Below are 13385 nucleotides of genomic sequence, written 5' to 3' on the forward strand. Positions count from 1 at the left end.
GTTCATGATTTTAGCTTGTGTGCGTGTGAAATATTCTTCACCTGAAGAAGCGAAGTTGGCATCAATCACTCATTCGCACAGCGTGGTCCTGGAAACAGAAACAAGCAGATGATATTTAGCATGACTCAGAGAATTTCATTACTTTCCTGAGCTCTATTCTATTATTTTTAACCAAAACTTGATCCTTGCACCATGATTTTGTGACATCTGTTAGTTGAACGTCAGAGTGAGGTAAAAGAAGAGGCATTAATAGAAATGTGGCACAGCTGTTGCACACAGATCTTGAAACACTCTCTTTAAAATTGTAATACTTCAATATTATGGTCTGCAGACTTTCACTGGAACTGCATCATGTAAATATGCCTATATAATATCATCATAATGTAAAATTCAGCTGCATAAATCACTGACTCTAAGACAGCTAATTAATAAAAAATAAATAGCCAGTGAGTACTTTACAATTTGAGTAGTTTATCACATTGAAATAAAACACTATCTTTACTTAAAACACAATTGCGCCTGCTTCTGCAATACTGCAGCATCTGAAAAATCCTGCTATGGCCATGTTCATTTCAACTGTATCACATTGTGGTTCGCATTATCATTTTGTGATTCCTTGCAACGGGGTTTCATCATAAAACTGTGTTCTACTCAGACATCATTTCCCTGACACTGAGCATTCATTACCCCAAGCATGAGACCAAAACAGAATTAGTGTCACACTTAAATTCCTGCTGTGACAGTGAATCAGCACTTAGGACACTATTCATCCACTGATAACGAGCGGAGGGCGGAGGCTACACAGACTTGGAGAAAGCATGACTGAGCTGTGATAATCCCTGGACCTAATCCCATGGTCCTGACCCTGGAATAATCCAGCCCGTCTGCCTCTACTAACAGCGATACTTCAACACTGGACTGAGCCAATAACTGCAGCACTACCACACACAAACTGATGTTTTACATCACGGATTATTGCATCAGTGGGCAGAGGATAAATTGGGCGCTAAAAGCTCTAATAGTGCCACTTGCCAATCTTCTGCCATTTCCAACAGGGCTCATTCATAGCAGTACTTACATTTTGGTTTTAGCACTGGACTGTTTGGCTCTGACTGCAGCCAGAAATGGGGCATGATGAGCAAGTTATGTGGTCAATGAGGATGCTATTAACCTACAAATCCAATTGTTGCTCTCCCTTTCTCTCCGTTACCCATCCATGCATCCATTTAGACAGCAATTATCTGCTTCTAGAAGACTATTCAACCCTTCAAAAACTAGAAAACGGCAGTCAAAAATGTAAAAAATATTTGCATAAAAGTCGCATTTTGGACAATAACTTTGCACGACATGTTTTTGCAGCGAGGGCCTTTTTTCTTCAAAATAATGGCATTTTGGGAAGTTTTCCTTTAACACTATTTAGGGGAAATAGCGGGAGGATTTATATAGAATATTCTTAGCATCATACTTATCAAGTGAATTCGATAGAGATGTATGTTATTTTAACTGTTAAACCGCTGATTATTTTCTCAATTAATCTTTTAGCATATGACAGAAAATTGCCAGTTTCCATTATTTTGCCAGACTGCTGGTCCAAATCCAAATAATCTCAGTTTACAATCACACAAGTAATAAAAACAGCAAATATTCACATTTAAGAACCCAATTACTCGCATAGTTGTCTAACTGTTACTATATACTGAATATCTAAATATGCCTTTACCAGCCACAAAGCCAAAGGCTGCTTTTACACAGTCCATAGTTTACTACTAAGATGCAGACACATCAGCTAAATGATGTTTATATTCCTATAATATCAGATATTACTTTCTGTCAGCGACTGACAGGTGCTGTCAATACACTGCACCATGTCTCGTGTATCAATACCTTGGCCGAATTACTATAAATCAAAGTGCATGTAGCTTCCTTTATCTCTTGTCTGGTCATGTAGACATAAAAAAAATCCCCGGCTAATCCAAAAACAACATCAGGAAACCCTAAACTCCTACCTCTACTATCCTCCCCTTCAGTTCTCAATAAAAAGAATGACTCAGCTTCAAGGGACAAGCTTAGTGATTGGCACTATTTTATCTGAAATTGTGTTATGGAGCGTTGCGCATTAAGACAATTTGATGTGATGGACTAAGCTTAGTAATGGTTATGTTACATCAATGCGCATTTTTTAAAGCGACCTTTCCACAATGAAGCATGACTCATTGTTTTCTATGTGCAATCCGGTGAGGCAAGATGATGTGTCACTGTGTGGTGTAAGTGATACAAGCTAGTCCTGTTGCTAACCTTCACTTCACAGATGCTGCAAGAGCCCAAGAGGGTTTTATCTAGAAACTGTGTAGCACCAAGAGTACATCTCCCCAGGGATGCATCTTAATGCATCTTGGCCTCTTGAGAAGCAGTCGTCTTCCACAGTGTGTGAGTGTGCGTGTGTGTATATAAATGCATGCGATTCTTTCTTCAACAGACATATGTGTTGGTAGAGGACATCACTAATTTAATAGGTACTGGGCAAGTGCTTCTATTTGTGCAACTTTCAGTTTTTGTGCAGCCACTGCTTTCTATTATTTCTATTATTCTAGGTGATGAGTTTGTGTAAATTCACCCTCAGGGAAGATGTGGGAGACAAACAAAATACTAGTATTCAATTAAGCAGTTGTGTGTGTACTTAGATTAATATACAGGACATTATGGTTAAAGTGAATCACTCAGTGGGTCTTCTGACCAGGCTCTAACAATGTTAAGATGATGGCTGATAAGCATGTTTCTGCTGAACACTTTCATATTGCAACACCACGAGACATGCTGCTACTTAAAAGAACAAAGAAAAAGCGCTCTATCTTCTTTTCTTGATTTGATCCCAGGTTTTACAAACTGATTTAATTGAAAAAGCACTTTTCATCCTTTGCCTGGCTTCTTTCAATCTAGCTTTCTGCTCAGCATTGTGATACAGCCAAGTATTAAAAAGGAGAGTAAACATCTTTCCAACAGTTTCATCATTCTATTCCCTGCAGAGGAAACATGTACATGCCCATCTATTAGCGAATGAATGTACTCAAAAGGTAGTCATGCAGCGCACGCTCTCCTGACTTTGGGCTTGTGTTGTGCAGCCATGTGAATATTTTTCAGACAAGGCAGAGCACTTAGAGCAAGCCCCTTACAGCAGTCACTGTGGGGATGAGCTGTCCAATAGGGATGGGCAAAGCTGCCACGGCTTTCTTAAGACTACGGCATGCAAGTCAGAAATCAATACTTTGACCAGTGGGATTAAAAAAAAAAACACAGAGATGTGACAAGACAGGCTTATTTGATGAAAATAAAGACACAAAAACCTGTTTTCCTTTATTCCCTGGATCGTCTTTTATTTGCCCTTAGTAGTATTATGAGCTTATCTGTCAGAACCCACTGCACTGGCTGGAATGACACACGAACAAAAAGAACGAGACTTTAAACTTAAGAATGAAGACATGGCTGTAATGACTTGGACAGACTGAATTATTTTTGATCAAGCATTTATTAGTTTTACATTTGGTAGTTAATGTTAGCCACCATTATCTAGTAGTAGTAGCAAAAAAACTCTTCATATTAACCCCTTGATCCCCAAGCAGTTTTTTTTTTTGCTCTCTCACATTTTTTTCCACTGTGAGCTAGGCTTGGGCGGTGTTACGGTAATACCGTATACTGCCGGTGTTTAAAAATAACAGCGGTATCAGTTCCAATACCGTCATGAAAAAAATGCAATGGTGTGTGGCTCCGTTATGAGAGAGGGAGAGAGAGCAGCGTGTGTGTGTGTGTGTGTGTGTGTGTGTGTGTGTGTGTGTGTGTGTGTGTGTGTGTGTGTGTGTGTGTGTGTGTGTGTGTGTGTGTGTGTGTGTGTGTGTGTGTGTGTGTGTGAGTGAGAGGGGGAGAACGAGATGTCCGAGCGACCCTGAATGCAGCGCAAGTGAGGAAGACGGCAGTAGTCGGTTTGGGGCAGTGTTGCCAACTTAGCGACTTTCTCGCTAAATCTAGCGACTTTTCAAAGCTCCTAGCGACTTTTTTTTTGTCAAAAGCGACTAGCGACAAATCTAGCGACTTTTTCTGCCGTTTTGGAGACTCTGATAGGAAAACTCGGCTCAATCTGCAGTTACTGTCCTCAACAAGCAGCAGGTGCTGCGGTGAGCTTCTCCCCCTCCCAGAACACAGGCTGTCAGTCCAGTAACCCCGCAGCAGTCTCAGTGAGGGGAGGGGGAGACTCACATCACTCCGCGGCCAGACGATAGATGAATCGCGCATGCGCAAAGTCACTACAGATCCCATCCAGACTTACGGAGCCATATAAACGAAAATGTTTCTTCGCTGTCATACTAAAATAAACCACAGCGTTTAGTACAAAAACATATTTTGATTGTTTTATACTCACTTTTTGGTCTCTTCCACAACCTTATTCCTCTCTCCTACAACGTTGATTACAATTACATGCAAACTGGGAAATATGCAAAGTAGGCGATGATGTCATTTAGTGACTTCTAGCGACTTTTAGGACAGCCAACAGCGACTTTCCTTACTGAGGAGTTGGCAACAGTGGTTCGGGGAGGAAGAGAGAAGAGATGTGTAGCTGCTGGGTTAGCGCGACTGTATGGTTCAGCCGCTGTTAATTTACAATAAAGGCTGCAGTATTCTTCAATAAGGCCAGGCTCCTGTGTCTTTGCCTTCTACGACTGCTGAGGAAGTGAAGGGGGTTAACCCCGAAATAACAACAGTAACTTCGGCCCTGGAGAACTGTCCTCACCTGAGCTCCCTGACCACGGTCGGGAACTGAGCAGGAAAGGTTAACATAAGGATTAAATATTAAATAAAAGTCATTTAATGCCTAAAATTTATTGAATGTCCAGTAGCACCTGTTTGGTTGAATTTTCAGTTTTACTTAAACATTTATGTTTTAGCCTACTTCTGGAGACTTTCTATAAAGTTTATGAACGTGAGGTCGTCACGTGACAGCACGGAGGAGAGGGGGGTGGAGAGTGCTGCGAGTACTCAATTTCCGAACGTGAAGGCACAAGCCAGTAACAGTAATAGTCACGGTAATACCGTATACCCTGGTAAAATGTGAAGGAAGTTTGACGGTATCAAAATTTGGATACCGCCCAAGACTACTGTGAGCTAATTTTTCACTGCAATACAAAGTTCCACACCTCTGTGGAAACAGCAAAACCATGACCAGAAGCAGAGAAGACTCAAATATGTTTGTTGTGCACTATAATGTACTTGTAATAAAACTAGAGGGAACTAAACAATGTCTTCTGTACAATATGACACAGATATAATGCCAAACAAAATCACAAAAAAAAAAACACTAAAGCTGAATTTCTACAACTATTGTACAAAACATATTAAAAACATGGCATCAATACATATAACATTTTTCAAAGTGCCCATGGGTCTTACCATTACTGTAAAAAAAATGGGGTCTCCACATGATGTAGCTATGGGATATAACTAATAAGTATTTTATTTGCTTCCATGCATGTCTCCTATTAGCTCTGTGTAAGAACAGGCTGCGGTTCAGCCCAGTTAAACCAAACAGTGTAAGAAATTTTATCATAAGCCTGTTGGTTACATCTAAATTACCACTGGCTTCATGACTGTACCTAGTAGTGCAGAATTTTATGTTTTTTTTACAGAATCTGTTTCGAGCAAACCATTAATTTTTGGATAAATTTTAAATTGGACATGCAAAATAAAGTGATTCTGTTCACAATTTTCAGCATAGATTTGAATCATTTTCCTGACAAAACCACACATCACAAATGATTAAAGAACTACTGTAAAGTTTAAAATCTAACAATTTCTGTTTATACACTTTTCTACTCTGATAAATGGTGTCATTTTGGTGCAACTTTAAAGACAACATGTCTTTTAAACCCCACAGTGGGTTCAGAAGGTTACAGAACAGAGCAAGAACATATTTTTGCTGTTACTGAGATAGAAAAGTTGTGGATACCTGCTTTAACAAAGATTACAGATGTTAACACAGTCATTGTGTTATTCTTGCCTCCTTTTTTAAAACACATTTCAAAACATGCCACTTTGCCAAAGTTGGCACGGATTAAAGAAACCTAAACAGTTTGAAAATGTTTTTCAGGAACAAACAAAAATACTACAAAATAAAAGGGAAGGATGGATTTAGACACAGAAAGCAGGAACATGTATCCATTGTGATCTAGTCATATAAGACAGCATGTACAATTTCAGAACCTTTCCTATGTTGCATGTCAAAGTCAACAACACTGTGCAAAGCTCAAAGCTGAATGAGCATCAAGCTGTGAGCTCGGCTAACTGATGAAGACAATTGCCCCTCTGCCTGTGGCCACATGCAGACCTCATAGGAGTGCAATCACACAGTTCTGAAAGGACTGGGCTGTTCCCATGCCATTTCATTCACACAGTGAAAGGAACACTTATAGGTAGAATATAAAGGAAGTCCAATTACATCTCCATGACAACTAAAGGCCAAGATGCAGGATCAATGCAAGGTAGTCATTTAATATGGTGAGTTCATGTTCAAGTCTGTGGATTTCAGAGATGCTTTAGTACTTACCTGTGACCTTAGGAGCAGTAAAAATAGAACCTTCCAACAGCATGAACATGAATTTATGAATACCTTAAGGAGGTTTAAAAGTGATTCTCAAAAAGGACAAACGTACTTTAGAATAAGATAAGAATCTTTGGTTGTTGCTGCTCATTCATCAGTGCATAATGTGCCATTTGAACTAGATCTGACTGAAATCCAGTGACAAATGTGGCCAAAGAATACAGCCACTGCTAAAACCGCAGGAATCCTCAATGTTTATTATTATTCTGAAAGAAATCTAAAATCAGCAAATTGTATTTAAAATTCCTCAAGGATAACCCGAGGCGAGCGAGTGGTCCGGAAACCCGACAGACACAGAGCCTACAGGCCTCGCTGATATGACACCAGCAGTGGTGGTCTACGGGACTTCACCATTCATGCAGAGAAATATTTTCTTCTGGCTTTCTTACAAGGCATCCTGCTCCACTAGTTGCTGCAGTGCTGGATAATGCTTGTCTGTCTGTCTTCATTCATGGCATATTAATACTGTTTCTATGTCTTCAGAGGGAGGGGGTCTGGGGCAGCAGGAATACTGTGAATGCTTCTCTTCATGGGAGACTGAAGTAAGCCTGACTCAGGGCCGCTAGGACTCTTGCTCTGAAACAAACCACAGATTATATGTCCCCTGTGCCACATACAACAGCCACAATCCTCTGGACTTCCCTTTCTGAGGGATACTACTCCCTGCTGGTGTGGTTTGTGCTCCTGTTGGCTTCATTCATGAGCTGGTGAGTTGATGAAAAGACGAAGAGAAGCATAAGATTACTACTCTAGCTAATCATAAGGGCAAGAGTGACCGCTGCGTGTGTTATTAAGCCTATAATGATGATTTGGTTCCATCAGGCTGAGAGGATCAAGAAAGCGCACTCGTTGCAGTGAGTGAGAGTGGTGAGTCAGTGAAGCTCTGCTCTTTGTCGGCTCCGTTGTGGGGTTTCTCACAGAGCATGCCAGGGGCCTCTCAAGCTTTCCCACATTGGACACAGAGAGGATGTGGAGGCGCAAAGCATGGCCTCCCCACAAAAGCCACTGTGACCTTGAAGCATGGTGTGGGGCCAAGCGGACAGCTCAAGGGCCACAATGAAACTTGATTCAACTATCGCTTGTGCTCTTTGAAACCTAAAACACCAAAACTGATTTCTACATCCAGCGGGCAGCCATGGACGGAAATCAGACAAGAATATATTGCTGGCACTGACCAGAATCTGTCCATACAATCAAAAACCATTAACGCCTGAATACGGCTGGGCGATAAATCAAATTAATTTGATTAATTCGCCTTTTTAAAACCTGACGATTTGAAAATTTGCCAAATCGTAAAATCGAGGCGAGCTTAAATATATAACAATACAGATTCTTCTTCTGCCTTTCACGACTTGTGCACTGGCGTTTGCTTCCGCCTCTCATCTCCTTCCGCCAAAACACTCACATCCCCGTCATGGTGGACACAACAGCAGACGAAGAGTTGGTCGCGAGAAAAGGGCCTCATGTTACATCGATGATATGGAATTGGTTCGGCTTTGACAAGACTGACACAGAGCAAACTACAGTCATGTGCAAGGTTTGCAAAAGTACTGTGAAAACGAAGAGTAGCAGCACGACTAACCTCTTTCAGCACCTCCGGCAGAGGCACCCTAAAGAATGGGAAGAGTGCTCGCTGCTACGGGAGTGCGGCATGGCTAGCACTAGCCATAGCAAACAGACCGCAAAGAAACAACAAAAATCGATTAAAATCGTAATCGTCCTAGATGACTACAAAAATTATTAAAAAATAAATAAATAAATTTAAAAAAAAAAAATCAAGATTTTATTTTTTGGCCATATCGTCCAGCCCTACGCCTAAGAAAATTGATGCCAAATGCTACCTTAATACCCTTACGTTTGTCTACTTATTCTTTAACAACATAAAGTCCTCTATTTAATCTCCAATTTTGACAATATTAGATTTACGGTAAATTTGAATTCCTGTACAGCTACTGGTGTTTGGAAAACATCTACATTTTGAATCTAAAACATAAGACGTTTGACTTCTTTTCTTAAACAAAGGTTATCCAAATAAAGCTAATTCTGGTATTTGTACCAACACTCACATATTGCACCACCTTTAATATCCATTAAAGAAGGACATATTCAGATTTGGCACTTAAGACTAGCAATACTGAAATGTAAAAATACATTATTACAGTGATGGGTAGAAGTCCCGTTTTGAAAATGTTACTTAAGCTCATGTAGGGTTTGGTGTTAAATGATACCAATGTGTACCAGTGAGAGAGATTTCATCAGTCGTAAGTAATAAGTTATTAAGTTCAGTAGGTTCATTTAAATAAATTCAACACAAACTGCCATTGAAGCACATAAACATAACACACCGTTTGTTTGCATTAACTAATCCCAAACATACAACTTTGGGCTGCTAAACAGTCTAACATTAAATTAAACTATTTCTGTGTTTTTCCTTGCTGTGTTCATGTTAAAAATTATTACCTGTGTGTACCTTCATAAAGTGGTAACATTCAAAATCAAGGGGTAAAGTCAAAATAAACCTACAGACTTTAGTAAAAAAAAAAATAGTTAATGAAAAATGATGATTAATTATTGACATTGACTGAAATTTAACATTTATCTCAAAGCCCCAAAAACAAGTACAAAGGTATTATGAGCGAAATACTTCAAGTAGGCTTGTGATTATTAGTGATCAGTCACTCACATCACACACCTGTATGTGAGAGAGGTGGAAGACAATGGTCTTGTTTGGACCTCCAGCTGCTTCTCTCATCACATATGCTGTGTTTTAATATAGTCGAATTCAGGATAAACCTCGTTTTCATTTCACGCTTCTTTGTCAGACAATGTCAGTGGTGCAAAATTTGATTGTTGTTGCAGATAAAATAATCATTTATGATCAGTACATTGTCAGTGATATTTAAATGCGTGATCACTGTGTAATGTAAAAGCCTGTCCACTCTCATCTGCTGCCAGAGGTGATCACATGTATCTGCAGAAATACAGACACAACCTTTCATCTACACAAAGTAAAAGTGCTCGGTACAGAAAATGGTCCCCAAGAGTGCTATACTACTGTATATGAAGTTACCAAATAGTTTTTAATGAATAATTTTTGTTGAAGTAAAGTTGCAAGTTGTATCTCATTGCATGTTTTATACACTGTCAGGTTGATCAATCCATAATGATGTGTTATTTTATAAGTTAGATGTTTTTTCATTGATTTGAAGTTGATTTTGTCATAGAACAACCCACAAATAATGCACTTTCCCAAATATTCAAAAAGAAAAAGAGAGAGAAAATAGCAAACCAGTAACAAAATCAAAACAAGATGTAATTTTAGGATTTTACATGTTTTCTAGCTCTGCTTCCGTCATTTATGCTATGCAACAATGGGTGCCCAAAGTGACAGTCCTGATATCTGAAGTGACCATCCTACAACACCAGTCCCCTCCTTTCCTCTGACAGATAAGAAACACAACTATGAGGACAAGACAATCATCAGAGGCTCGACTTCAGAGTAAAGTCATGACAGTCCTTCGCCACCATCCCCTTTTCATTTTCAGGCGGTGCACTGAAAGACTTCTCAAGTTTACTTACGTGCTCTTTGGATATTTTTTTTCACAGCAGGGTAAAAAAAGTTCCTGCCTGCCGGCCAATGCCAAGGCCAAATATCAATATTTATAACAACAACTCTGAACTGGCTTTCAATTCAACGTCAGCTTGGCCTCGACTGTGAAGGCATTGTTTAAAACAGCACAACAAAGTTTTTAATGAGAGACGAAAACCCGATTTAAAAGACAACAACACAACGTGACTGAATCTGTAATTTCGCTCTAGTTTCATCTTTTTCCTTAACAATAAACAGAGAAAACGGGTTCTATGCCTACTAAACAGTGAATGATCTCCACATTTATGGACATACTGTATAACAGTCACATAATATATACATCTAGTTACAGTACAGCGGTGCATCAAAGAGTTATGTTGCACTTAAAACCCACATTCCCTCCATCCACAGCTTCATTTAATGCCATTATCCCACCTGAAGATGCAATAGGAGGGTGGCAGCCAGATTTCGACTGACCTGGTGAGCTCACAAGATTAAAAGCAACTTCTTGCACATATAAAATACTTCCTAAATACAAAATTGTGCCTTAAAGTCAACTGAAAAGAAATAAAAGTTGTATCCATATTCCTCATGGTTGCAGTGAACCAGAAACATCAATCATCCAACAACAAGAGGATGTAAAGCAAAGGTTTACTCAGTAATTTGAAGGTATTGCATAATTACTACTCCACGTCCACAGGATAGAGCAGAGCTGAATGATTCTCAGTAAAGTCCTTCTACTCAGGCAAGATTTATGAATCATGGGTAATCGCACAGGTTCATTTCCTGTTGTGCGGAATAAATGTCATTATGGCCGAATGACATACCACATGTAGCTGCAATCAAGCTCCATAATGCTTCATAATCCCCTAAATGCAACAGTGCTTATCCTGTCAGAGCTGAATTACAGTGCTCTTCCACAGCAAAATGTGTAGGCCTACAGGTGGAAACAAAAATATACCTCCTGCCCCACCCTAAGAGCCAACTCAAAATATTGTGACAGAGCCCTGAAATTGTGAAATTTCACAACACTGAGGTAATTTTCTGAAACATCCACCCATCGAAACTTCACGCACAGCTCCCGTGAGGCGATTTCAAGCTATACTTATTCGTATTTTTAGAAACTGGGCCAATCATGAAAAGTGTGGTGTGAGGATCACTCAAGCTCCTCCGCTGAAACACTTTCAGCTTCCCAATGACAGAAATAACTTCTCTTTTCTTAAAATAGGTTGAAGGAGATATGGATGATAACAGCTCTGCCTTTCTCTGTCATATTGCCAAAGCCAACTTCTTTTTAAAGTCTGTCCTCCTCTTCCGCAGCCCGACTTTGATGAGATGGTGCTGCTTGACATCCACAGACGATTCGACAGGTTTTCTTTCGGTGGGAAGTGGTGGACGTGTTCAGGCCTGACAAGCAGGGGTCAAAGTAGGCCTGGGAGGAGAGTCACACGAGTCTGGAGGCTGTGCAGCTCGAGTGTTGCACTTGGATGTTCCTTAATGTGACATGACGACCTCGGTGAAGCATGCTGCTGAGAGGGCACGCAGCCTGAGGTATGCAGTTCAGTGAATCAGACCAGACATTATGAGCCGAGACAGAGCAGAGGTTTGTTCACATACGACAAGCCAGGTTTTGCATGCTTTCTCTGCAGCCTGGTGATGTTTCTCTCAGCTCTGACTTGAGAGCTTTCAAACCCCTTTCCACTCAAGTACTGCATACCAATACACACCAAGGATCGAGCAATACAGGCCAATACTGATGCTGATTACCGGTCATCAAAAACGACCAGTAACCAATATTTTGAACTGGTATACATTAAATCATACACTTTAACAGCATTTCATGGCAGGGAACCTGTCATCCATAACTAGGCTTTTATATCATTAAGGCAGCTCCTAGCAATAGGGGAAATGCTGTCAGAAAATCACAGTATGATTTCTACCATCTTTACTGATAAATTGATGGATTGACTGAGACTGAACAATGTGTCTCCTGTAGTTCCAGTCTGCTGTTCTTTACTGTGTTTTTTCTTATACTATCACTTGTATTGCCTATTGAAGCCCAGATCTCAAAGCATTATTAATTATTGTTTTCCAGATAATCTGTGGCTGCCTCCTCACTTGCCTGCTAGCTGTGAGCGTAGCCTTTGCTATTGTCAAAGCAGTAAATTTCCAGGTTTGTGGCAAGGGCTTGTATTTCTTGTTCAGTCTTTTACAAGCTGTGTCTCGCGAGAGAGGCATTGCTGAGACCACAGAATTAGGGATCAACCAATATGGGCTTTCCGGTGGCTGACACCGATGCTATTGGTACTTAAGACAAACTGATGGCTGATATACTGGATAGACATACATTTCATGTAATCTTTTAACAGCATGTGATAACAAGAAACCTGTCAGTGACACCTATGCTTTTTCATTAATGAAGGTGACTACAACTGAACATGTAAAATAGATGTACGAGTGATCGATTAGGATGTTGCCCTCAATTTATGAGGGAAAACTGAGATTGATCAGTTTTGTCTCCTGCAGTTACATCTGTTGTTCTTCTGTTTTCTTAATACTTCACTGCTCAATCACTTTTATTGCCTACTAAGGCCCAGATCTTAAAGCATTATTAGTTGTCGTTTTCCAAACACTGTTTCGAGGTAATCTGTGGCTGCCTCCTCACTTACCCACCGTCATTAGTGTAGCCTTAGCTATTGTCAAAGCAGTAAATTTCCTGGTTTGTGGTGATGGCGTGTGTTTCTTGTTCAGTTTTTTGCAAGCTGTATCTTGCTACACATTGTGAAGACCACAGATTGACTACAGACGGAGAGATGGCTGCATCACAAGTAAAGCAGTGCATATAATTCAGCGATAGGAAGACTGATGACATTGATAATCAGAAAAATGACAAATATTGGCCTCAAAAATCAGACAGGACAATAATGATCTAACCTAATTCTCACCTTCTCTTTTGACAAACTCAGTCTTTACAATATTCCATGTTATAATGAGCTGAAAAATCATAACTTGCTCTCCAAGTAACATAATATTAAAAAAAGACACCCACAAGACTGAAGTGGTATGCTTGGCTACACCCAACCTTTAGAAAAAAGAGGAGAATATTAATCATTACAAAAACTTTGGGAGAGGTTGTAAAAGAGGAGGGGGGTA

General features: G+C 40.0%; 1 protein-coding gene across 1 annotated transcript in view; it reads right to left on the reverse strand.

Moving 5' to 3' along the window:
* ptpra (protein tyrosine phosphatase receptor type A) overlaps positions 1-13385 on the reverse strand; it is a 34306-nt gene that overhangs the window by 19915 nt on the left and 1006 nt on the right. The window contains exon 2 of the mRNA XM_022219766.2: positions 42-88. Within this exon, the coding sequence (XP_022075458.1) occupies positions 42-62 (21 nt within the window). The 5' untranslated portion in view covers positions 63-88. The remainder of the gene's footprint in view (positions 1-41; positions 89-13385) is intronic.

Source organism: Acanthochromis polyacanthus, chromosome 5 (assembly GCF_021347895.1).
Source record: "Acanthochromis polyacanthus isolate Apoly-LR-REF ecotype Palm Island chromosome 5, KAUST_Apoly_ChrSc, whole genome shotgun sequence".
In the NCBI taxonomy this organism is placed as follows: Eukaryota; Metazoa; Chordata; class Actinopteri; family Pomacentridae; genus Acanthochromis; species Acanthochromis polyacanthus.